The sequence below is a fragment of the Triturus cristatus genome, chromosome 12, assembly GCF_964204655.1.
Source record: "Triturus cristatus chromosome 12, aTriCri1.1, whole genome shotgun sequence".
Taxonomy (NCBI): Eukaryota; Metazoa; Chordata; class Amphibia; order Caudata; family Salamandridae; genus Triturus; species Triturus cristatus.
In genome coordinates, this window is record NC_140595.1 from 607,356,004 (window position 1) to 607,381,235 (window position 25,232).

At 46.8% G+C, this 25,232-nt stretch overlaps 1 protein-coding gene across 1 annotated transcript in view; it reads right to left on the reverse strand.

Annotated features, from left to right (window-relative positions):
• LOC146776372 (B-cadherin-like) overlaps positions 1-25,232 on the reverse strand; it is a 234,340-nt gene that overhangs the window by 68,722 nt on the left and 140,386 nt on the right. Inside the window, exons 14-18 of the mRNA XM_085639278.1 lie at positions 23,965-24,114; positions 22,261-22,416; positions 19,514-19,658; positions 10,263-10,438; positions 9,961-10,089 (exon numbers count right to left, since the gene is read on the reverse strand). Coding sequence (XP_085495404.1) covers positions 9,961-10,089; positions 10,263-10,438; positions 19,514-19,658; positions 22,261-22,416; positions 23,965-24,114 — 756 coding nt within the window. The remainder of the gene's footprint in view (positions 1-9,960; positions 10,090-10,262; positions 10,439-19,513; positions 19,659-22,260; positions 22,417-23,964; positions 24,115-25,232) is intronic.

The window sequence follows — 25,232 nt, forward strand, 5'->3', positions numbered from 1 at the left end:
GTCAGCAGCCCTACATGACAAGAACAGATGCATACTGGTAAGTAGCATATTCAGTTCGAGGCATGTGGGCTGCTGAATTCATATCTGTGCATAGAATACATAGCAGTACCTCCTATTAGCGGCGGCTACCAGTGCCAGCTGCAGCAGTCTGAAAAAGAGTTTTGAGAACAGCCTGTCCTACAGCTGCCTGCTGTTTTGATTGCACATCTACACAATAGTGTTTGGTAAATGTGTGTGTAGTGGACCAGGTGGCTGCTCTACAGACATCATGCAAAGGGATGTTTCCTAGGAAAGCCATGGAGGCCCCTAACTTACGTGTTGAGTGGGCTCGTGGGGGAATTGTTAATGTGCGTTTAGCCTTTTGATAGCAAATTTGAATACATTTAACGATCCATCTGGCTATACCTGCTTTGGAGATAGCGTTACCTTTGTGGTGTGGGGCAAAGGCAACGAAAAGTTGCTAAAGATCTTAGTCCTGTCGATATAGTACATGAGGGCTCTCTTCACATCTAGTGTATGGAGTGCTCTTTCTGCGACAGTTTGTGGGTTTTGAAAGAAAACAGGCAGTTCAATAGTTTGATTCATGTGGAACTGCGATATCACCTTGGGCATGAATTTGGGGTTGGTACGTAGTACGACCCTGTTGGCGTGAACCTGTATAAATGGCTCTTGAACGGTTAGTGCCTGGAGTTCACTAACTCTTCTTAAAGAAGTGATCGCTACTAGGAAAGCTACTTTCCAGGTAAGGAATTGAATCTCGCATGAGTGTAGAGGTTCAAAGGGTGGACCCATCAGGCGTGTGAGGACCAAGTTGAGGTTCCACATTGGAGCCGGTGGGTGGCTTGGAGGAATTACTAGTTTGAGTCCTTCCAAGAATGCTTTGATGGCAGGCACTTTGAATAAGGATAGGTGTTGCCTGTTCTGGAGATAGGCTGATATTGCGGTCAAATGGACACGTATAGAGGTGTACGCCAGATTGCATCGGTATAGGTGTAAGAGGTAACAAATTATGTTTTGGATAGATGCGTCTAGCGGGTTAATGTCATTATTATTGCAATAAATGACGAACCTTTTCCATTTGGCTGCATAGCAAGCTCTGGTAGTGGGACTTCTAGCTTCCTTAATGATGTCCATACAGTCAGGTGGCAGGTTTAGGTAGCCAAACTCTAGGACTTCAGGAGCCAGATCGCCAGGTTCAGCTGTTGCGGATCTGGGTGCTGAATCTCTCCATGGTTCTGCGTGAAATGCGCGGGTTTGATCTGCAGCCGTTGATGCGGCACCACGGAAAGTTCGAGAAAAGTGGTGTACCATGGCTGGCGTGCCCACGTTGGAGCAACCAGGACGATTGTTAGTGAGTGTTGTCTGAGTTTGCGAGCCACCAGCAGTATCAACGGCGCTGGGGGAAAAGCGTACGCAAATCTGCCGGACCAGTTCATCCATATCGCATTGCCCTGCGGATGTGGGAACCTGGCGGCAAAGCTTTGGCATTTTGCGTTTTCGCTTGTGGCGAATAGGTCTATCTCTAGATGACCCCATTGTTGGAAGTACGGTTGGAGTACTGATGGGTGTAACTCCCACTCGTGCATCTGGTGGCTGTGTCTGCTGAGCAGATCCGCCATCTGGTTGTCCTTGCCGGGGAGGTGTTCCGCCATGAGGAACATGTTCCTCTGAATGGCCCACTTCCACATGCTCTGAGCCAGATGAGACAACTGTGGAGAGTGTGTTCCTCCCTGCTTCTGTATGTAGTACATGGCGGTCATGTTGTCCGTCCGGAACACGACTTTGTTGCACAGGTGTACTTTGAATGCTTTCATAGCCAGGAAGATTGCCATCAGTTCCAGAAGGTTGATGTGCATCTTCTTTTGTTGTGTTGTCCATAGTCCCTGCACTGTGTAGTTGAGTACATGAGCTCCCCATCCCTGGAGAGACGCGTCCGCTGTCAGTATTATTTGTGGAACAGGCTCTTGGAACGGTCGGCCCTTGCAAAGGTTTTGTGGATTCCACCAATGCAGAGAGTTGTATGCCCGACCGCTCACCAACACTAGGTCTTTCAACTGTCCTTGAGCCTGATTCCACTGACGTGCTAAGCACTCCTGAAGCAGGCGCATATGTAGTCTCGCGTGTGGGACTATGAAAATGCAGGAGGCCATCATGCCTATCAACTGCATGAACACTCGCGCAGGAAGGGAGTGTTGTGGTTTGAACTTGGAAATCAGCATTTGCATGCTGTTGATTCTCACTAAATTTGGCTGAGCTGTGGCCGCCAGAGTGTCTATAGTCGCACGTAGGTACTGTTGTACGTGTGCGGGTTGGAGATGGGATTTTGGGTAATTTAGTGAGAACCCCAGACTGTGAAGGAGGTGAATGGTGCGGGACATGTGGCTGGCACATTGCTGGGCTGACTTTGCTTGAACAAGCCAGTCGTCCAGGTAAGGGTAGACGTGTATGTGCTGCCTCCGTAGATGTGCAGCCACAGTAGCTAGGCACTTTGTGAAAACTCTGGGTGCTGTTGTCACGCCGAAGGGAAGGACTTTGAATTTGTAGTGCTGCCCCTGAACTGTGAACCTGAGGTATTTTTTGTGTGAGGGGTGAATGGGTATGTGGAAATACGCATCTTTGAGGTCTAGCGTGGCTAGGAAGTCTCCCTGTTTGAGCAGTGGGAGGACTTGTTGTAGGGTGAGCATGTGGAAATGCTCTGAGAGAATGTAGCGGTTGAGGGGTCTCAGGTCTAGTATAGGTCTGAGTGACCCGTCCTTTTTCGGTATTAAAAAGTACAGGGAGTACACCCCCGTGCCTTGCTCGTGGACGGGTACGACCTCCATTGCGCCTTTTAGTAGCATACTTAGCACTTCCTGCTGTAAGAGCGTTAAGTGCTCTGAGGACATAGGACGGTGTTTTGGAGGTATTGTGGGTGGAGTTGAGGTTAATTCTAGGCAGTGACCGTGTTTGACAATATCTTTGACCCACCTGTCCGTGGTGATGGAGTTCCACGTGGACAGGAACCTTTGTAGCCTTCCCGACAGGTGTGGTCGGGAGGAAGGGAGAGGGCGTCACTGTTTGTTCTTGGGGGAGGACCTGGTGTTGCCGTATCCGCGTCCTCTGCCCTTTGTGCTTGAGCCACGATAACCACCCCGGGTGTTTTATCGTAGGAACGGTGTGATTCCTTTGTTGTAGGTTTGCTGTGACCCCTGTCCTCTACCTGCTCCTCTATTTCCGGGGCGACGAAAGGAGCCGCTCCGAAAGGACTGCGTTTGGAGAGCCCCCATGGACTTTGCAGTGTCTGTCCTTTTTTATTTTCTCTAGGGTGGTGTCAACTTCTGGCCCGAATAAGTAGTCGGGGTTGACAGGCTGGTTGAGGATGTTATTTTGTACCTCAGGTTTGAATCCGGAGATTCGTAACCAGGCGTGTCGTCGCAACATGACGCTAGTGTTTATGGCTCTGGCAGCTGTATCCGCGGCATCCAGTGCACACTTAATGGATGCGTTTGTGAGGAGTTGCCCCTCCCTGATGAGGATCTCTGCTCCCTCTTTGAATTGGTCAGGGAGATGTTGGAGTAATTGTTCTAATGTGTCGTAGTGTGCTCGATCGTAGCGAGCGAGGAGCGCCTGAGTATTGGCAATGCGCCATATGTTAGCTGCCTGGGCCGCAACCCGTTTGCCGGAGGTCTCTAGCACCTTGGACTCTTTGTCCGGGGGAGGAGCATCACCTGTTTGCGAGTGTGCCCGTTTGCGAGCATTCGCAACTACTATGGAATCCAGAGGTAACTGGCCTCTAATGTAGGTAGGATCCTCAGGCGCTGACCTGTATTTGTCGATCCTGGGGTTTATTACTCTTGCCCTGGTGGGTTCCTTGAAGATGTCCTTTGCTGGTTTGAGGACACCCTTCAACATGGGTAGAGTTTTTATATTCCTCTGAGGATGCGAACGTATCCATGAGAAAGTCGTCCGACGGTGTCAGAGTGGAGTTGCACACCATGATTGGCCGCAGCACGTTCAATGAGGGCGTTGAATGCGGCAGTGTCCTCTGTGGGAGACGTTTTTGCTCCATAGAGTTGCGGGTCCTGTGTATCCATAGGTGCACCAGAGTCTACAGGGTCATCCCAAGCTTGGTCAGGGCACTGTTGGCCTTCAGATCCATCTCTCCGGGGTAGGGGACGTGGTCACCTAGGTAGTCCTCCAAAACGTCTGTTTCGAAGTGTGGGAGAGAAGGACTGGATCTTGGTAAGAGGAATGGAGAGGTTCGTAAAGAACTGGTTCCGAAGCCACTGGCAGTTTTTTCTTAAGCGGGATCCGGCGGGAGTCCAAAGCTGGCTCGGAAGTTATTCTCCTCTTGTGGAGCATCATCCTGCCGGTGTCGATGTGTGATGGTGACATCTCTGCAGGAGAGCGTTCTGCAGGCGTGATCGTGGTGTGGGTGACCCGTGTTCGGATTTGGAACAGTTTCGGGGCCGTGGCACGTGGCCTGCTGCAACACCCACACAGATCTGGACTATGGCCCAATATTATGAACATCTGCAGAATAAGATCGGAGGAAAAAGATAAGAAAAGAACTTAAAGCAAAAGTAATGCTTTATCAAATAAGCATCAGCGGGGGAGGAAACTGTAGAGGTCCACAGTATAATTATACGCCCGCAACTACTGGAACACACCCACCCCCACGTCAACTGTCCCAGGACCAATACGCAAATTGTAAGGAAACCGGCCACTGGCACGCAGATTGTCCTCTTTTACAGCGAAATACAATGGGTCGGGGAAGGGGACTGGGTAGAGGAAGAGTCCCACCCTCCAACGGACAACGCCCCAATGTCTTCGATAACAATAGACAGGCTTTTGCACACGATTTTTCTGGTGACCACTTCCCTGACAATGAATTTGCATGAGACAGCCATGGACAGGGAAAGGAGCCAGCGGAACTTCCAGTTGATCAATCAGGGCCCTAGGTCACAGCTTCAGTGGTTGGAACTCAGAACAAATTCTTGGTCGACACAGGGGCCCCTAGAAGTGCCCTCACATAAGCTGAGTCCTAGGGCGCCCCTGTCTGGCTCATAGGTCACATCTGTAGGATGACGACACGCCTTCCACCAACCCCCTTTCTACTGAGGTGCCCCTGGACATACAGGGGAACGCAGTGATTGCCTCTTTTCTGCTCTCCCCAAACTGCCCAGACAATTTGATGGGCATTGATCTTTTAAAGCATTTCGGAGCCACCATTCGCTGTTCTCCTCAGAATGTCAGAGTCACTGTTTGATAATGATTGCCCCCTTGGTTATGAATCCTGCCTTTGTCTCACTGATCCCGAACAGCAGGATTTGTCCCAGTTACCGGACAGCCCGTGGGCCATCATGGACACCGACGTGGGGGGAGATTTTGATGGATCCTGTCCACATAACCGTAAAACAGAATGGACCTCTCGCCTCCCTCAGTATAAAATTTCTGCAGAAGGCTAAAAGGCTCTCATGACTATAGTACAGGATTTGATTGCAGCTGGGGTAGTTGAGGAAGTTCAGTCTAACATTTGCAATAGCCCCATCCTTCGAGTTTTGAAACTTACATCCACTTCTGAGAAAATATACCGTTTTGTCATGGACCTCCGCGCAATTAACTAAATAGTTTGTCCCACAATATCCTGTGGTCTCCGACATAACTATATTGACAATGATCCCCTCAACTGCTACTACCTTCACAGTAATAGATCTCAAAAATGCCTTTTTCTCCATACCAATACAGCCTGAGTCACGCTATCTTTTTGGTTTCACCATAAAAAAAAAAACAGATCATACAGATTCTGTCGGGCTCCTCAAGGGTATACCGAAAGCCCTAGCATCTACAGCCAGGCCCTTGAACAGCTCGACCAAATACAGTTACCACCCGGCGCTGTTCTCATCCAATAGGTCGATGACATTCTGTTGGCTGCAGACACTACGGCCCTGGCTTGTACTGCCTCTTACTACACTGCGCTTTTTGGCATCACAAGGCCATAAGGTATCCAAGAATAAGCTACAGTATTGTAGACAGCAGGTGACCTACCTCGGCCATCTGCGGTCTAAGGAGGGATGTACTCGGACACCTGACCGTATCCAAACAATACTACACCTTTCCTCTCCCACCACCCAAAGAGATGTTTGTGCACTAATTGGTCTGAGGATGAGAAGAGGGCAATGCTGGTATTTGACTACCAGTAGAATATGCTTCTCCAGCTTCAAAGCAAGGACACCCGCCAAGCGGACCCCACCGCTAGCTGTTCGCATTCCAGGACTAATGTGTATCAGAGGCTTAGGTATGGAGTACGTTGGGGACAGCTCGTGTCGTGACAACAACTCTGAATATCACATCTCCACCGCCCCTTGTTGCCTCCCCAAACACGTACTTCGTGTGTGGAACAAAGGCCTACACTTGCCTTCTAGAGAACTGGGGAGGCACATATTATAGCTTTCCTCCTTCCCCCCCCCCCCGTCTACATTGCTTCTCTTCATCATCGCACCCACCGCAGCAACAATGTGGGTGAACAAACAGACACAATCTCTCAACAGTTCCTGGATGCCATGAAGGGCATCCTTCCCTTCTGGGGACCAATGGCAAACAGCGGAGCCATTCGCCACCTCACCAGAGTCATGTAAGCCAGTCAACATCACAGCTGGTATTTTGGCCAACAACGCTGCGGAGCTACAAGCGGTACGCCTCGCCACTCTACAAAATCGCATGGTCCTTGATGTCATCCTAGCGGACCGCTGGGGAGCATGTCGCATCATCGGCACCAGCTGTTGCGTGTATGTTCCGGATCATTCATCATCTGTCTACGAGGCTATTTCAACACTCCATCAAATAGCCTCTGACCTCCATCAAGATACAGACCCATGGTCCCTTGGTTCTTGGATATGGCAACTTCTGCTGACATGGGGATGGAAGGTTCTAATGATCATCCCGATACCTCTTGCCCTGGTTCTCTTTTGTGGTCTTTGCCTTCAATGTGGTCCTCCACTCTGTGGCCTCTGCGCAAATGCCATCAAATCAGTCCCCGTAAATGCACAGGTCAAGAACGATAAAATAAGGACTTACGTGAGACACCGCTATTGATGAACATTGTAATTGACAAGACAAAAAAATTAAAAAAATGAATATGGTTTCGCTTATGGCAAAAGGAGGGACTGTGGCAAAGTAGGTCTGTTACCTTGCCATTCACTCCACCATTTTGTGCTACACCCTTCATGACGGACCTCTTTCACGATCACTCTGGAGCTCCACTTTTGACCTCCCACATTCCTGCATGGACGCTCACACCCTGTTCGTGCTTTGACCTGCCACAAACTGACCAGCCCATGCTCAACCAGTTGGACAGGGAGTTTTCCAGATGTTTATCGTCCTCACCCTGCACACTATGCCCTGCAGGCGTCCAACAGCTACCATCTGCAGGCCTATCAGATTGACCTCTGCTTGCTGTGTAATCATTTCTCTCGCCTGTGCCCTGCAGGGGTCCAACAACTACCATCTGCAGACTTATCTGATCGAACTTTACTTGTCGTATAAACATGCTTTTCGCCTACACCCTGCAGAGGCCTCACCGCTACCATCTGTGAACTTATCAGATTAACCTTGGACATATCATGCCTTTCACCTATGCCCTGCAGGGGCCAAACAGCCACCACCTGCCGATTGCATCATAACTGACCATTGCTTGTCTGTAAATTATTGGTGTCTTATTGTTCACCTAGCACGCACAGGGTGGGGATGAAGGGTATAGAAGGTGCAGAAGCAAAGCACTCAGGCGATTGCCTCCTCAGACAAGCTGCGGGTGTGTTGCCGATGCTCTCTCCATCTCATGAGATTGTAATAAATATCCTCTCTCGGTGCTCCAGTGTTGGTCTGTTTGTATCCCGGACCCGTGGACGAAGGGTAGACCCTGCACCTTTGGGTGGTCCCCCAAAAGACCCCCAAATCCACACAGGCACCTGTGGTTGATCCTCGCACTTTAAGAATGTTCATGCATTCTTGAGTAAGAAAGCTAAACTCTAAGACCTCAGGGGCCAAATTAGAAGGCCAAGCATCCTTGACTCTGGATGTTGGATTTCTACATAGCTCTGCGTGAGAAGGGCCGGCCTGTTGGAGCCTCTCATGCAGAAACACCAAGAGTTTGAGGAGTGTGGTGAACCAAGGATGTCTAGCCCAGGTGGGAGCCACTAGGATGAGCAAAAGGAAAGTCTGCTGAAGCATCTGAGCTACACTGAAAAGCATAGGCATGTATCGCTGACCAGTTTATCCATATTGCATTGCCACAGAAGTGTTCGGACAGGATGTATGTTTTGAAGGACCAGAGGTACACGATAGGCCTGGGGGACCCAGTCCTTCTTGGGAATGAAGTAGTAAAGGGAGTAGGCGCCCGTGCCAGGTAGGTGTGCAGGATCTTGTTCTATGGCACCCTTGTGGAGGGCATGAACCTCCACTTGCAGCAGGTGTTGGTGCATATCTGAGGGGTGGAATATTGGTTGGAGAGGAAGTGTGCTCGAAACATTAACAGTGTTTGATGATATATAATACCCACTGGTCTGAGGTGATCTGTTGATAAGTGAGGAAGAACCTTTGGAGTGGACTCCTGACAGGTGGTGTGATGCGGGGGGGAGGGGGGGGGGAGCAAATCACTGCTTGTTGAGACAGTTTCCTTGAGAGAACCGCCTTTAGAGAGGTAGTCAGCCTCCGAGTAACCCCTAGTGGAGGGCTGTTGTAACTGTTGGCCCTGGAAGGAGAAGGTAGCCTTAGGGAATGTGGCTGACTACCGAAAACACCAACGGGGAGGTGCAGTGTTTATTTGGAGGGCACTCCTATCTCTGTCTTGATTTTCTCCAGCATCTCATCAACCTGCAGGCCGAAGAGGTGCTCTCTGTCAAAGGGCAGATTGCAGCGATGCTGCAGAATATCCATCTTGAAGCCAAGACACGGAGCAAGGTGTGCCTGCAGTTGACGCTGGAATTCATGCAGAGAGGGGCAGTGTCAGCAGCATCAAGTACATACCTGATGGTAGTATTAGATATGAGCATGCACTCTTAGAGACCAGCTCATGTCTCCTCTTCTGGAAATCTGGGAGATGTTGGAGGAGCTCCTCCTTCTCATCCCAGTGAGCCAGTTAGTGCGACAGCAAGCTGAAGAAACTGCACAGTACCAGCTGTTGGCCGATTGCCCAGCACTGGGTTTGCCTGCTGCATCAGAAAAGCTTAGGCACATGCACATTACCAGGAATAGATGGAGTCACTGTACCTTGTGATTCAAGAAAACGTCTTAGAAGAAAAACATCTTTCACACCTTCGGTGTAACTCAGTATAAGGACAATGAGGGGGGGGGGGGGGGGGTTAGATGACCTCAGAAGAAGACACTAAGAGCATCAAGAGGTAGTGCATGTTCCAACAGCCACAGTTTGTAAAAATAGCCTCATTTCGTAACAATGTCCGTTACTAATCTTTAGCACAGAATAGGGACGCAGGAAAGTAAAATACAATGCCTAATGCTCAAATTGAAGATCGAAAACTTTAATACTAATGCCGGACCAAGAGTTTGGACCCATTATTGGGAAGTCTTCCACCGCCCCCCCCTTCATCCCTCCACCCAGGGCATTTTGGAAAACCATAGTTATTGCTCAAGATAAAAGCTTACCAAACAGGATTATCCTAGCTCAATGAGACCAAAGTCAAAGCAGGAGTGGAAGTTTAACCCCTTGAGTGCCCATGACGAGATAGTCTCGTCATGGAGCACGGTCGCGCTGTGCCCATGACGAGTCTCTCGTCATGAACCCCGCCCGCTAATACAACGCCCGGCACAGGGCGGGGAAAGGGTGTGGCACACAAGGGGTTAATAAATAAGCAATAGCAATCTACAGCTCCCATAGTGTTCCTGATTTGTATAGTTAGGAAGTACTGTAAAGAACTGGAAAGGTTTTATGCTTTTGCTTACTCAAGAAAAAAAAATAATAGTTACCGTTTTTGGGTCAAAAATGGGTGCATGGTCATTGATGTCCTTTATTTCAATTTCTGCAGTTGCAGTAGTCGTTAAGCCTTCTCCTTCCATGTCAGCAGCCTGCACAGTCAGAGTATACATCCTGACCCTCTGTAAATACAAGGGGTGAGCATAAAACTGGGGTCAACATGGACTGCTCATAGCAAAAAAAAAAAAAAAAAAAAAGAACTAACAAGACTGGCCCTATCGTGGCAAGAACCCCTTTACTGGAAGCAAAAACACTGAACCAAGGAGGACAGCTCAATAAATGTCCCTTTACTGACCTCTCTGTCTAGGCCACTTGCAATCACACTGATGACACCGGTTTCTTTGTTGACGGTGAACATAAGATCAGTCGGCTCCTTGGGTTCCTGGTTGAGGATGGAATAACCTAGTATTCCATTGGTTGTTTGTACGGTGTCATCCAGATCGGTGGCAGATATCACCATTACAGAAGTACCTTTGGAGAAGAGAGGTGAATGCAAATAATCACATACATCATTTACAGCATCACAATATGAAAATGGCTCTACTTTACTCCAACTCCCACAATAGACAAGGCATGCTAAAGGAATCTGTTGAAGGCTAGTCTATTAAGGGACTTGTGCCAACACTGCTATTAATAATCACAGTATTCTTGAAGCAGTTAACCTCAGGTGGAAGTCCGGCAAATAACCAGAATAGCAGGGAGTGAATACAAATGACAAACAAATCCCTTAATAACAAACAAACTCTGAAAACCAACTTTCCAAAAAAAACGCACAAGAGTGGAAGAGATTTTAACTTCTCATTAAGACATGAAACACATTTGAGGCAAAAGTTATAATATCCTAGATGAGGGACTGAAGTGAATAACGCTTAGTTCCAGTGTGGCTTATTAGTTGCACGAAAAGCTTATAAGTGTCACCAGAAGGCCTTTCATCCCACAGTCAGTTATGGGAGCGCAATGAGGAATACCCAGGAATATTCCACACTACAGACATATGGGGTAGGAAATCTGCTTTTTTCGTGCATGGTCTTCCCGAACTTTTTACCTATTGCTAGACCCTACATTTGTTACTGGCTTTAGGAACTCCGAGCTAAAGTGCACAGATAACTAGTTGTAAAGTGCCTGTACTCTTCCTTTCAACATGAAGAAATTGGTTGACACCCAATTAGCATAGGTAACTTACCCATTAGTCCCTAGTATATGGTACAAGATATACCTAGGGTCTAAAAGTTGAATTTCACCAGGACTGCAGTACCTATTATGCCACCCGTTACAGTGGCAGGGCAAACATGGCTTCAGGCCTACCAGTGTAGCATGGCTGCAGCAGTTTAAAAACTGCAATTCGAACAGTCAAAGTCCAAAAACAACAAGCATTTGCAATGCAATAGGTCTTGCATTTACGCGAGTTTGAGCTATTGACATTGCAAATGGCAATGCCATTATTCTAGTTTTTGAAACCTAAATAAAAGGCAGTGTCATTTGCAGTGTCAATAGCTCAAACTCGCATAAATGCGAGAACTATTGCATTGCAAATGCCAACGGCTGTCCTGCAGTTCCCCCAGGGCACAAGCAGGCATCCACTTCAGTGAGGACAGCTGATCTCAGCAAAAAGACTGAAGTGGATGCCTGCTTGTGCCCCAGGGGGACTGACAAAAAAAAGAAAAAATAAGTGAAGTGGCATTTTGTTGCTATGGCAACAAAATGGCGTTGGACTGTCCACAGTCCCAGGGACACGCGCATGCTGTTTGCAATGAACAAATGGCGAGAGCAGCCATCTTTGTCCATTGCACACGCATGCAGGAGAGCCCTCGCAGAATGGATTTCAAAAGGTGCTCTCCTGGCTAGAGCAGCGCTTACGCTGCTTTCGCCAGGCAAGACCTAAAAACCTTTTGACAGGTAAAAATCTACCATTTAATAAGCCAACCTATGTAGGTTTTGTAGCCCATGCTGCATGGCATGAAAAGGTAGGACATGTAGAAATGCCAAGTTAACATGTCCTTACAGTGACTATTCCCCATAAAGCTTTGTGTGGCAGGCGGAGTTGCCTAATGTAGAAAACGAAGATACAGATTACATTCAAAATCTTTGTATATCAGCAACGGGACTATCTAAAAAAAAAAATTTAACAATAAATAACAAATACTTAACCGGTCGGTGTAGTTTTGCAGCTTGAAGATCTTTCTGGATTCACTATGCTGTGCATTATTCCGCGGTCTGGTGGTTGGGTCCGGAATCGTAGTCTGCCTTTTTTTGTAGCCCAGGTGGGCGTCGACGTCCCACCATTTGGTGTACTTCTCGTGACATCGGCATGCTTCCTGCGGAAGTCCCACCTCGGGGCGCCATCTAGGGAATTTCTTTATTTTAAACCCTAGGCAATTCAGTATTTTTTCTTAATCATATCCTTTCACATTTCTCTTTAAGTCTTCTTGTTCTTCATTCTCTGTCCTTCCACCTTCTCATGCCTCATCTTTCTGGCACAGGTGGGTGGGTTCGCTAGTGAATCCAGAAAGATCTTCAGGCTGCAAAACTACACCGACAGGTAAGAAACTATTTGTCTTGCAGCGTGCATCTTTATGGATTCACTATGCTGTGCATAGATTTTGTAGAGGTTTGTCATCTTTGTGGCGGCTGAGTGGAAGATGAGCGTTGGTCGTTGAATACATGTTGAAGCACCTTCTGTCCTACTTGTGCTTCCTTGTTCATTTGTATATCCACGCAGTAGTGCTTAGTGAACATGTGATAGCCCATGTTGCCGCCAGGCATATGCCTTCAATGGGTGTGTTTGCTAGAAAGGCAATCGTTGCTTTCTTCCTTCCTTGTGGAGTGGGCCCGTGCCCCTTCCGATAGTCCTTGCCCTGCCCGTTTGTGGCAGAATTGTATCGTCAGTGCAATCCATCGCGCCATGGTGCCTTTCGTTACTGGTCTACCCAGGAAGCTGGTTACGAAGGACACAAAAAACTGCTTAGTTTTCCTGTGCTCCTTGGTTCTCTCGATGTAGTGCACCACCGCCCTGCTAGCATCTAGAGTGTGCAGTGCGCTTGTGGCTGGGTTCTGAAAGAAGCTTGGTATTTGTATTGTTTGGTTCATATGGAATGCAGACACCACCTTTTGCGTGAAGTGTGGGTCAGTTCTCATTAAGACTGTCCTTGTGTATTTGGATGCAAGGCTCTTGCAGCGTTAGCACTTGCAGCTCGCTTACTCTGCGCAGCAAGGTTATTGCCACCAGAAAGGCTGTCTTCATTGTTAACATTTGAAGGGAGGCCTTGTGGATGGGCTCAAAGGGCGCCTTCATAAGTACCGTTAGGACTATGTTGAGGTTCCACACCGGCGGCATCCTCTTTGCTGGCGCTATCCTTTTTGCCCCTTTCAGGAACCTCTTTACTACTCGTGATGTAAAGAAACATTCACCCGTCTCACCTCGTGTGTAGGCTACAATCGCTGCTAGGTGTACCCTTAGCGTGTGGTCTCAGCACCGTTGATTCCTTTGTCAACTTATTTTGCAGTTTATTTTTGCTGCACCATTGTGTGAACCTCTTCCATTTTTCCCCATAGAATTTCCGTGTCATCGGTCTCCTTCCCTCCCGGAGCACCCGCATAGTGCTTTGAAGTAGCTTAAGGTGTGCGAACTCTATGTCTTCAGGAGCCATTCCGCTAGGCAGAGGCTCTCTGGCTCTGGGTGTAGAACCTCTCCGTTCTGCATGGAGTGTAAGTCCTTTCTTTTGGTGAACTTGTGTGGTGGTCCCTGTGCCAGCTCCACTATTTGTGAGTACCAGGTCTGTCTTGCCCACTGTGGTGCCATTAGGATCAGTGTCATGTTGCTGTTCCTGCACTTGTTGAGTACCCTGTGTATCAGTGGTATTGGTGGAAAAGCGTAGGCAAATGTTTTTGACCGACTTATCCATAGGGCAATCCCCTGGGATTGTTTTTGGTTGTCTGGATGCGAAGTTTTGGCATTTTGCATTCTGGTGTGTTGCAAACAGGTCTATTGTCGGTGTACCCCACCTCTAAATAGCCTTTGCGTTTCTGGTCCATTGAGCTCCCACTCGTGGGACGCTGAAGTCTGCCTGCTGAGCCAGTCTGCTTCCACATTGTCCTTCCCTGGTAGGTGTATGGCCAGCAGGTCTATATTGAGTGGGATGGCCCCATCTCCAAATCTCCTGAGCCAGGTTGGATAGGGGAAATGATTGTGTTCCTCCCTGCTTGTTGATGTAGAACATCGTTGTTGTATTGTCTGTATCAACACCTTCTGGTTGTACAGTTTTTTCTGGAAGGCTTTCAGGGCTAGGAATACAGTCTTCAATTCCAGGTAGTCTATGTGTTTGACCGCATCTGCTTGAGTCCACAGACACCTCACTCTGAGCTTGTTCATATGTGCTCCCCATCCCATCTGGTATGAGTCTGTGGTGATGGTCACCGTTGGGCTTGGTGGTGTCAAGGGCTTCCCTATAATTATGTCCTCCCTGTTCCACCATGCTCTCTTCTTGCACGGTGTGCGTTACAACCACTACATCCTCCCAACTTCCGCTTGCGACCATTGCTGTTGCAGCCATTCCTGGAAAGGTTTCATGTGTAGGCGTACATTGGGAACTAGGTGAATGCATGACGCCATCATCCCCATGATCTTGCTCGCTGTTCTCATGGGCAGAGCTTGCCCCTTCTGGTAGAGGCGAGTCTCCTTCAGCAGGGTCACTGTTCTCTTGTTGCTGGGCATCACCGTTCTCTGCAAGGTGTTGATCTGTGCCCCCAGGAAGATCTTCACCTGTTCTGGTTCCATTGAGGATTTCCCCCAGTATATTGAGAATCCCAGCTTAGTTAGTGTCCTTGTGACCCGCTGTGCGTGTTCCTCGCATCTTTCGCGTGAACTTGCCTTTATTAGCCAGTCGCGAGATAAGGGTACACATGAATCCCTTCCCTCCGCAGGTACGCTGCCACTGCTGCCAGGCATTGTGAAAACCCTTTGTGCGGACTTTAGCCCGAATGCCATGGTTGTGAATTGGTAGTGTTCCTTGTTGATGGTGAACCTCAGATTGTTGTGCTGCCTGTTCATTGGGATGTGCAGGTAGGCATCTGAGATCCACGGTGGACATGAAGTCTCCGTCTCTCATTTGCGGGAGTACTTCTTTAGGAACCGTAGATCCAGGATGGGTCTTCGTGTTCCATCCACCTTTGGTACCAGGAAGTAGTTTGAGTACACTCCCTTGTTCCTTTCTTTGAATGGCACTGGTTCTATGGCCTCATTTTGAAGTAGCTCTTGTGCTTCTTCTACGAGTTGCACTAGCTCCTGTCCCGAGTGTTCCCTTCTCTTTGGATTTTTTGTTTGGTGCTTTCCTTTCCAACTCTATGCAGTATCCAAACTGTATGATGTTGAGTATCCATTTGTCTGTTCTGTTTTGCCATTCATGAATGGAAAGTCGGTCTGCCGCCTACTGGTGTTGCATGCTCGTTGGCGTTTGGTCTGTGTAACCCTCTCGTTTTGGATCTTATGTGCTCTACCCTTGGAGGGATCTTGTGGGTGAGCACTCTTCTCCGTGTGAAGTCACTTCGAGGTGGGTTGGTCTCCCCCTCTTGGGCCTCGTCCGTTCCCCCTACTGCGAAAGGACTGGCCCGAGGCTGGCACTGCCAGTTTTGTTTCTGCTGCCCCTGCTCTCCGTGATTGTCGCCTTGATGGCCCTGCTGGAAGGTTTGGTGTGACATTCCCGGCTGGTTTCCTCCCCTTCCGTAAGGTCTCCGTGTCGGGGTACCTCTTATCCCTCTGAATTGCAGGGCCCCCACGGACCTTGCCGTTTCGTTCTTTTTGAGCTGGGTGAGTTTTTCATCCACTGGTGCCCCGACCAGCATTTCTTCGTTGAAAGGTGTTCAGGATGTTGTTCTGGACTTCTTGCTTGAAGCAAGAAATCCTGAGCCAGGCTTACCTTCTTTCTGTTATTCCTATTGCCATCAGCCTGCTTGATGTTTCTGCTCCATCCAACGCTGTTAAGGCAAGAGTTCACTATATTCTTTCCTTCCTCCACTAGATGCGAAGCTCTTTGTTGGTATTGCTCGGGAAGGTGCTTGATTAGCTCCCCCATTTCGTCCCAATGTTGGTATTGGTGCCTGTTCAATAGGGCATTGGAGTTCGCCATGCGCCAGTGCATTGCCGCGTTTCTCTCAATTTTTCTCCCAGTCCGGTCCATACTCCTGCTTTCCTTGTCCAGAGGTGGTCCAGAGGTTGCTGGGACATTGGCCCTTTTTCTGGCAGTAGATGCAATGATGGAATCTGCTGTGACGGATCCTTTGATGTATGGAGGGTCCTGGGAGGAGTGTTTATATTTTTTCTCCGTCATGTGTGATGGACCTGCATGTTGCTGGGTCCTTGAACGCCTCCTTCCCCTGGTTCATGACACTCTGGAGCATGGGGAGGAACTGGCTCCTAGTTTGGATGGGGAGCAGTGTCTCCAGTAGGAAGTCTGCTTTCGGCCTTTCTTCCTCCAGCTTAACACCAAAAGCTGCAGCCGCGCTTTTGAGTACCATATTGTAAGCCCCAATGTCATCTGGCGGCGAAGGGCTCGAAGGGTAAGTCTCCACAGGCTCTTCTGGATTTTCGGCATCGAGGACCTGCCACTCCAGGTCCGGTCGTCGACGGCGCCGAGCCCTAGTTCGATTGTTATTCAGATTCTTCTCCCTCATAGTAAAGGTCCTCTTCTTCCTCTCCGGGAGTCTTCGACAGTTCTTCTGCATCAAACTCCTCTTGTTCCTCGACTTCTACGATAGACTGTGGTTTCGTTGGAATAGTGAATTCTCATCTTCTCGTTGAAATCCTTTCCTTTGAAGGATGCTCTCCATTTGCCTCAAGCCTCCTTTTTCTTTTCCATTTCGGAGGAGTGTTCGGCGTCGAGCGCTGGTCTTTGACGGAGCCTGCGTCGACACAACCTTCTCTTTCGAAGGTCGAATGCCCAATTTCTTGGCCTTGTTTCGACGACCTTTGCTTTTCGCCGGTCTTCGGCACCTGGGAGTCTTTCTCGAAGGATCCGCCGGGCTTTAGTCCTTGGATCCACTCGCGGTCATTCAAATTTGTTGGCGCCGGTGTTCCTTTCGAGGACTTGGACTGTTTTTCGAGAGTCTGACTGTTTTTCAGGGCCCTGTCGAAGGTTTAGTGCTAGACGTCTCTCCTACCTTGTCAGATGTTTTCTTATCGGTCTCTGCGACCGTGAAGTCATCAGGTCCCTCTGCGACGTTGTCTTAGTCGGTGGAGAGGCCCAGTTCGTACAGTGACAGGGCCTTTCCCTTGCCCTTCATGTTGTAGTTGGCTCTCCTCTGTCTCTCTCTCACCCGGAGTGTCTTTGGTGTGAAGGCCGAACAGGCATTGCAGTCCTTGCTCTTGTGGTCGACTGGCAGGCAAAGGTTGCAGACCGGATGTTGGTCTTCTGCGCGTATTTATGGTGGCAGTTACAGCAGAATTTAAAAGGTGTCTTGTCCATTCCTGCGCTCAGTGTCCCCGAGTGCGCATTCTTCGTTGGACGACGAAGCTAGAGGTTCTCCTCCTTTGTCGTCCAGGCTTGTTGGTCTTCCTTTCTGTAGTCTTCCTCAACTTTTGATGAAACTCGTGCTTTTTCCTTTTCAAAAAAACTCGAGCTTCACGATGACGATCCAGACCAAACAGCGGAAAAAAGAATCTGAAGATGGCGCCCCAAGGTGGGACTTCCACAGGAAGCATGCCGACGTCACGAGAAGTACACCAAATGGTGGGACGCCCACCTGGGCTACAAAAAAAAAAAAAACGACAAAGACAGACTACGATTCCGGACCCCAACCACCAGACCGCGGAATAATGCACAGCATAGTGAATCCAGAAAGATTCACGCTCCAAAACTAATTTAATGTTAGTGAGGTTTTTTTATAAATATTAAGAAAAAGTAACCTTTTACCAGCCTGAAGTTGCTGCAGATTAATATGCATTTGTTCTTAAAGGTCCCCCAAGTCAGGGATTTGAATAGATATGAAGGTCTGAAATGCCTCCCAAAAGCTAACAATAGGGTGACTTCAGTGGTCAGAGGACTCTTCTGAACTTAACAGACTAAGCAGTATACGGGCTGTGAGCATCCTTTTTGACATTAGGGTCAAATTCTGTTTAACTGAGCTGGGTTTAAATAAAAAACATTGAGGTGCACTTGGAAGACAAATCTTTGATCTACGAGTTTTAATTACAACACTGGGGCACACTTGAAAAGATGGAGCAGGGCGCGGAGACAATTCTTGCGCATCCACTATCTATTTGCTAGAAAGCCCTACTTTTGTTCCACCAGACGTCTATCTCTGGGTTTATTGGAGTACAGTGGCTGCTTCAAACTGGATTTAAGAATTTGATGTGGGAGTTTTTTTTTAGGATTACCATAGTACACTACCCACAATAAACTCTTCAGCCCTTAGAGCCTATATTAGATGTGGCCAAAAACGCTACACTTTTGCATTTTTTTGATGGGGAGTGTTGTCCCCCAGGAACCTTAAACCCGTTGGTTAGGATGTGCTAGTCATTCCACACACTAGCTCATGCCAGGCATATTCAATAGACTGAAACAGCTGTCTGACCTGAGAAGATTCCTGAAGGACTGAACCTGCTCCCTCCAATATCCAGAGCAAAGATGCAGACTCCAAGGGTCATAGAGTAGACCTTCTGTTCTAGCTAGTGGGATACAACAAGCTTTTTCGTGCAGCTGACAAGTGGCAACTGGACTCTATCGTAGGACTCTGCCTGAGTCTTTAAGTGCCTCCCATAAGGTCCTGGGGGACTTCAGAAGTATACACCTGTGGTAAGCTCAGAAGGTAAAATGTTTGACAAGAATGATCCTAGTTGGACTTTCTGATCTGTGCTTCATCACAGTTAGCGGCAAATTGCGCCCATGTCCTAGCCTAACAACCTCTGACTTTCGTTTGCGCTTCTTGGCGATACTCCTACTTAAAGGTTTAAGAATTCATCTCTGGTTTCACTTACTGGATTTTTATAATTTAGGAGTCATTTGACTTAATAGGATTCCATTTTACTAATTCTGTTTGGGATTTTTTCTTTATTATTTTGACTATTATTTTGGTACTGCATAAATACTTTACCTACTGCCCTAAATCTAGATGGTCTGCTCGGTGTTCTAGTTACCGGAGGGTTAAGCTCAAGTTAATTTTGTGAATTTGAGGGTTCACTTCAACAAGGGTTATGATTATTCCGAGGTGTGTAGTCTCTAACCCCAAATAATAACCCAATTTATTACATCTGGCTAAAAATTTAATGATTTATTAAGGAAGGCTTGAAACAATGCCTCGCTCCATTAGTTTTTATACACTAAGCTTATCAGCTACATAGACTACAAAGTATTTTTATACGAGCTTGTAAACTGTAAGCAAACAAAACATTTAGTTCAAAAACACTGGGGATTGTGAAAACTTTCTGTATTTCAGGTTACAGACCACCATTTTGCACATCTACCGGTTAGTAGGGAAGATGGACTCAGTCCGTTGCCAGATCTATGCGATAGACAAGATAATCATCTAAACGGTACTCAATAAACACATCATTACCTGGCGTAGCCATCTCAGCTACAGAACCCTTGAAGACCGATTCCGTGAACACTGGGCGGTTGTCATTCTGATCAGTCACCTTGATGATGATTTCCAAAGGTTCCTCGGCAGGCATCCCATTCTCAGAGACAGCATGAGAGTTCAGCTGCAGAGAACACACCAAGAGCAAACTAACGTATGTATATAGCACCCAAAGGGAAGGACTTGGATTGTGAAGTAATCCACGCCTTTTTAACCCAGTCCAATTGCAGTAAAATATTTAAGGCAGCAAGAGTGCTCAAAAGAGAACTGAACGGAAAAAATAGCCTGAGATGTATGCAGAAAGGACACGTGAGCAAGGTTTATAAAGCAAAGGATGGATCACAAACGAGTATGGAGTTATGATTAAAGAAGCCAGGTTTGGCATCATTTATGGCACCAAGCCAGGAGTCCAGGGTTTAAAATATAACATTTGCAATATACTTCCGTCATTAACACAACAGTTGTGTTTGCTCAAGCAAATAAACATGCCAGCACACTGGATAGGGAGACTTTTCAACTTGCACCTACAGACCGCTTCATCTTAAAACCAGATGAAGTAAATCAATAGATCTAGCCTTGGCAAATCAGTGTTTATGCAAACATACAATAAACATTAGAAAGGTAACAGAAAAATAAAATTGCTGCAGTCAAAAGCGGTTATGCATGTTAGCAAAAAAAAAAACTAAAAATGGCACTTTTCCAAAAATACATTAAAGCAAGCATTGAAAATGCAATAGGTCTCGCCTTTGATTAAGAAAGCCATTTGCTTTGCTAATGGTATTGTATAGTAAAGCAAATGGCTTTAACTTAAAAAGGCGAGACCTATTGCATTTTTAATGCTCAATATGTTTGGTCTCTGGTTTGCTGCGGTCCTGCCTGCCAGCGGGTGTGTGCAAAGCACAGCCATGTTTGTAGATCTGCATATCTGCACTGCAGACCAGAAAACGGCAAGCCTGTGAGAGCAGAGCTATCCATTTTACAACTTCATGTTGATATCAATATGAAAATGGATGACCATCTGCATCCAATTTCCAAACATATGGTAATGCTAGTCCGACCAATTCTGCGAGGGGTTATTTCTTTTATTGCAGTCCCGTTAAGCACGAATGGAGTGGACATGCTGGACTCTTCAACATGGAAATAAGCATAAGCAGCCCCGTGGTTCCGTTTGGAAGGAAAACGGTGGCTTCCGTTTTTTTTTTTTTATGTTTGGATTGCTTCTAAATCCATTTTAGACTGAAGTACGGCAGTGAAGTGAGAATGCTGGTGTGTTTCACACATTTCCTTTGTTGGATTCAAGGAGGGGCCCGACGGAAGGAGGGAAAGCGAAAACACGCCGCCATGCACGCGTGTGTGTTAACATCCCTACGCTAATTAATGTAAACAAAGGTGGCGTCATGCGGTCCACATGTGCGTGCATTTTTTTGTCCCTCCGTACGCATGCACATCTTGAATGGATTACAAAAATCCCTCGCATGGCAAGAGCAGCGCTGCTAATGCCAGGCGAGACCTAAAAAAGTGTTAAGTGAAAGGTTGGTCGACCAGCCCTGGTACTTAATTGGATAACTAGGTGACAAAATGGAATTATGCACAGTGTAGAGAGCCAATGGCTGAAGTAGGCTGACCAGCTGCCCCATGCAGCAGGTGGCGGTGGGTGAAAGGAAAATGTGAACAAATCCATAAATTAAGATGGCAGACGGAAAGCTCCTCTGTCCATCTACTGGTACGCATTTTTTTTGTAAAATATATATTTAGCAGACATCCGGACCTAAAGAGACATTGAGCAAGTGCATTTAGGGCGCAGACTAAGAGGTAGAGTTCACTTGGTGTTAAATGCTGATAAACTGTACTTTTATCACTAGAGTATCCCAAAGGGGTAAACAAGATACTAACTTATTCTGAGTTATATTAAATACTATCTGTAGTTCTCCTGCTGCTCTACAGAATCCAAACAGCAACTAGCTTAAGTATATAAGCTACCATTTTCTAACCCCAATTTGTGATTCCACAGCATTAGCCTCTTCCATAGGCTAATGCCGATGCTGGCATCTCAGCAGGATATTCTACCAGCACACCACGGAAGAACTAGTGCTGCTCTCCTGTTGACTTATTCCATCGCACAACATTGTGGATCAATGTAACACATGGTGTAACAAATCCAATATCTCTCGTTGGCCAAGCTGGTTTTGCAAGGAATTTATTTACTGTATTCTAAACCCTGTCCATTTCCATTCATTGGGGCATTCGTCAATCCAAACCCAGTAGGGAAAAGGAGTTGCTCAAAAAGGTTAAGACCATTGGAAAGTGAGGGAATTGGTTTAGCACAGCCAAGCACAATATTGCTGAATTCCAGCTTCTAAGGGAAGAATCTACCTACAGATTGAGCAATTCTAATGCACCTGACCTACAGGAACACATTCCATAAAGTGACAAAGCGGACGCAGATCAACACTCGATTTCAAGTAACATGCAGCACGAGTCCTCGCCAATGGGTACCAGGTCGAGAGCAAAAGAAGATTTCAGACAAAAGGATTTTGGGGGTGTGGGGACTTACAAGCACTGGGTAACAGGACTTAAGGATCACGCTTCAGCGGGAGAAATAAATGGCCCAAGGCAAAACCATTTGAAAGCGCACCCAGCAACAGCACATTGGGGCAAGGAGGCAACATGCAGCAGAAATAGGTTTATGGTCATCTCCCTCTGCACAGAGCAAGTTAGAGTCTCACCATATATTTATCCTTCTTTTCGCGGTCCAAAGGTCTGGTTACGGACAACCAACCGGTGTTCCTCTCACAAGTGAAAAATCCCTCAGGTGGCTGGTCTGCTCCTTCCCCAGTAATGCTGTAGAAGACCTTTGTTTCTTTATCCCTGCTGGATTTGATCTAAAGATTATAGTATAGAAACCAATTAACTGCTGGAAAACCATTTTGCAAGAAAGCATGTAAAAGATGTGCTGTGGCAAAGGACAAACAAAAGTAGAACCAGCCCCTGAAAGGAAGGGTTCAATAATCTTCATACAAGGCAGTAGGAGGAATAAAAGCATAAAACCATTTCACACCTGAAATTAAACATTCAGAAGGACTCAATTTGTATTTTTGCTACCTGCACAAATGCAATCACTCTAGAATAGAATACTCCACCAGTATTACTCAGTGTCTCTCCTGTGATCCAATAGGTTTCACATTTGAAAGAGCTGGCAGCCAACCGGTTGGCTTTGACAAAGATGATCGGCCAAAAAAGGTATTAAAATTAGGGGGGGGGGGGGGGGGGGGGGGGGAGGGGGTTGGCTTCATCTTTGCAATTTTAATTGAATTCTCCAAGACTGCGCATTCCCATCTTGGAGCGCTAAATTTAAAAAAAAACATAAGAGGTATCTGTTGGCTCCAGAGTGCGCTCTTTTGGTAAATCAACTCCAAGGACAGGATAGTTGCGGTGCCGAGATAGATATATCTATCTTGGGAGAGGAGGGATCATAGGGGCAGCTACTCAACATTACTGTGCAGCAGACAGCCACAGTAAGCTGGGACAGAAGGGAGATCAATGGTGGAGGTTATGCATAGTGGCGATGTGAGTGGGGAAACAGCACATAAGGGAGGGAGGCAGCAAGAAAACATGCACTCCCATGGAGAGCTCAAAGAAGGGGGGGAAAAAAAAAATCTGTTTCCTGATGCAACCTATGGAAGGTACAAGTTAAGCTGTCAAGAGGATGACAATGCAGCTATAGTTCAGGAGAGGATTGAACACAAGAGGGAGAAAAGCCATCAAATATGAAGCAGGCAAATGAGATGGACAAGAAAGCCACCTGATCACAAGAAAAGGGCTGCCATGAAGACAACGCCAAATATGGAGATTGCGCACAATAGACCTTCAAACAAAGCTAAAGCTGCGATGGCAAGATCCAAAAAAAATACTTGAAACGAGCCTCGTTAAGCGCCATTAAAAGGACATAGTTCACGAAAGAGAATTCACAATGAGCAAAGGAAGTACTGCAGGTGTATGACTGGAGGACTCGAGCATTCATTTTATATAAACAATATTAAAATAAGTCTGTTGCAAAGGACCACAACAAATTTTTGATTCATGCTCATTAAAGCCATGACAAACTGAAGACACCAATCAAGCTATTCTGCTATTCTCACTCAACGCAAGAACATTGCACACAAGCTAAGACTTGTGTAGTACGTCCTTGATATCTTGTAGAGTCAATCCAATGTTTAGCCCCTAAGCTTTTGAGTGATCATAATACAGATTCCTCAACATTAGTGTATTAAATAACTTTATACTTTCTCCCGAAGCATAAAATGGGTATCTGCAGGGACCAAAAACGGTTGGACAACTTCCCAGGAAAAGCTGAAATCTACTATCCCCATTAAAGTGCTAGTTATGCGGAACACTGCTCTACTGCGCCTCTATTAAAATGCTTTGCTTACCTGTACAAGTTTTTTTGGATATGTTCCCTTCTCGTTTTCAGTGACGCTGATAGGAGGGATGACCCAGTCTCGCTTCTTTCTGCTTAGTCCAGGTTGTGCCACCGGGAACATGATCACTGGCAATGCCCGCTTTTCTTGATCAGAATGCGCCTGAAAGGAAAAGAACTGCTTATGTGTACTGCAAATGCACCATACAGACGATCTAGTCCAATCACCAACAGTAGATAATTCCCAAATCAGCCAACATTGCTTAGTCGGCAAGCGCCTCCTGCCTCCCCCTCCCCATATGAAATGTTTTAAACCCTCTGGCAAAAGAGAACATCTTTGGTGTTCCATACATGGGTAGAGGTTTCCTACCAAATTTACCTTGGATGAAAAGGGATATTCAGACAACTTACAAGCCCAACAATGCAACAGAGCATTGTTGATTGCTCAAGCCTATGACAAAGTACCACAAAGTAAGGTTATGGGCTCAATTCATCAAAATAGGTTGAAAAAAAATTAAACATGCTGTCTTCTTAGTGGTGGTCATTTATGCAGTGGTTATTTATCCTGGTTACTAATTGAATGTTGTATAGCCCTTGGGTAACTATGGTCACTCAGTGCTTCAAGGATGAGGTTACAAAAGAAGGAAGTATAATCAGCCGGGACAAAAAGCAAATAAATCAGAATATAAGCAGGCCAAAAGACTGTTGGAAGGTATGGGTCTTTAGTCATTTAAGTTAAGGAAGCCTCTGCAACCAATATATTTGCATCTTGCCGGGTGAACAGACCGATTTAGGAAGCAAACTTACTTTCAGTGTGAGTTAGGTAAAAATTCTCCAACGTAGGAACTACTTAAACAAGAAAGTTACTAGACTACTTGCAACGACCATGCAGACCAGAAGAACTTTGGTTACAAGCTACTCTACAGGCAAGAACGTTTCTCTAAAGTAGGGCTGCTGGTGCGGTGGGGGAGGGGCAGACGGTACGTTGTCACAAAACTGCTCAGTAGATTAGAATAGCAGAAGACCGGAATGGTCAAATCCAAGTGTGCTCATCTTAAGAAAAATAGCCAAATAAATCATCTTAAGGTCCCTTTATGGAGGTTAAGTTTTATGTTCCACTTAAACATCCTGCACACAAAACGCATCTGATTTCCAACAATTATGGGTAGTCTTTAAACCTGCGCTATTCAAATACCCAAAATTACTCAAAGCAGTAGCTACAAAAAAAAGCCAAGTTATGTTGGTGGTGGGTTTATAGCAGCCGTCTTGATTATGTAAAGT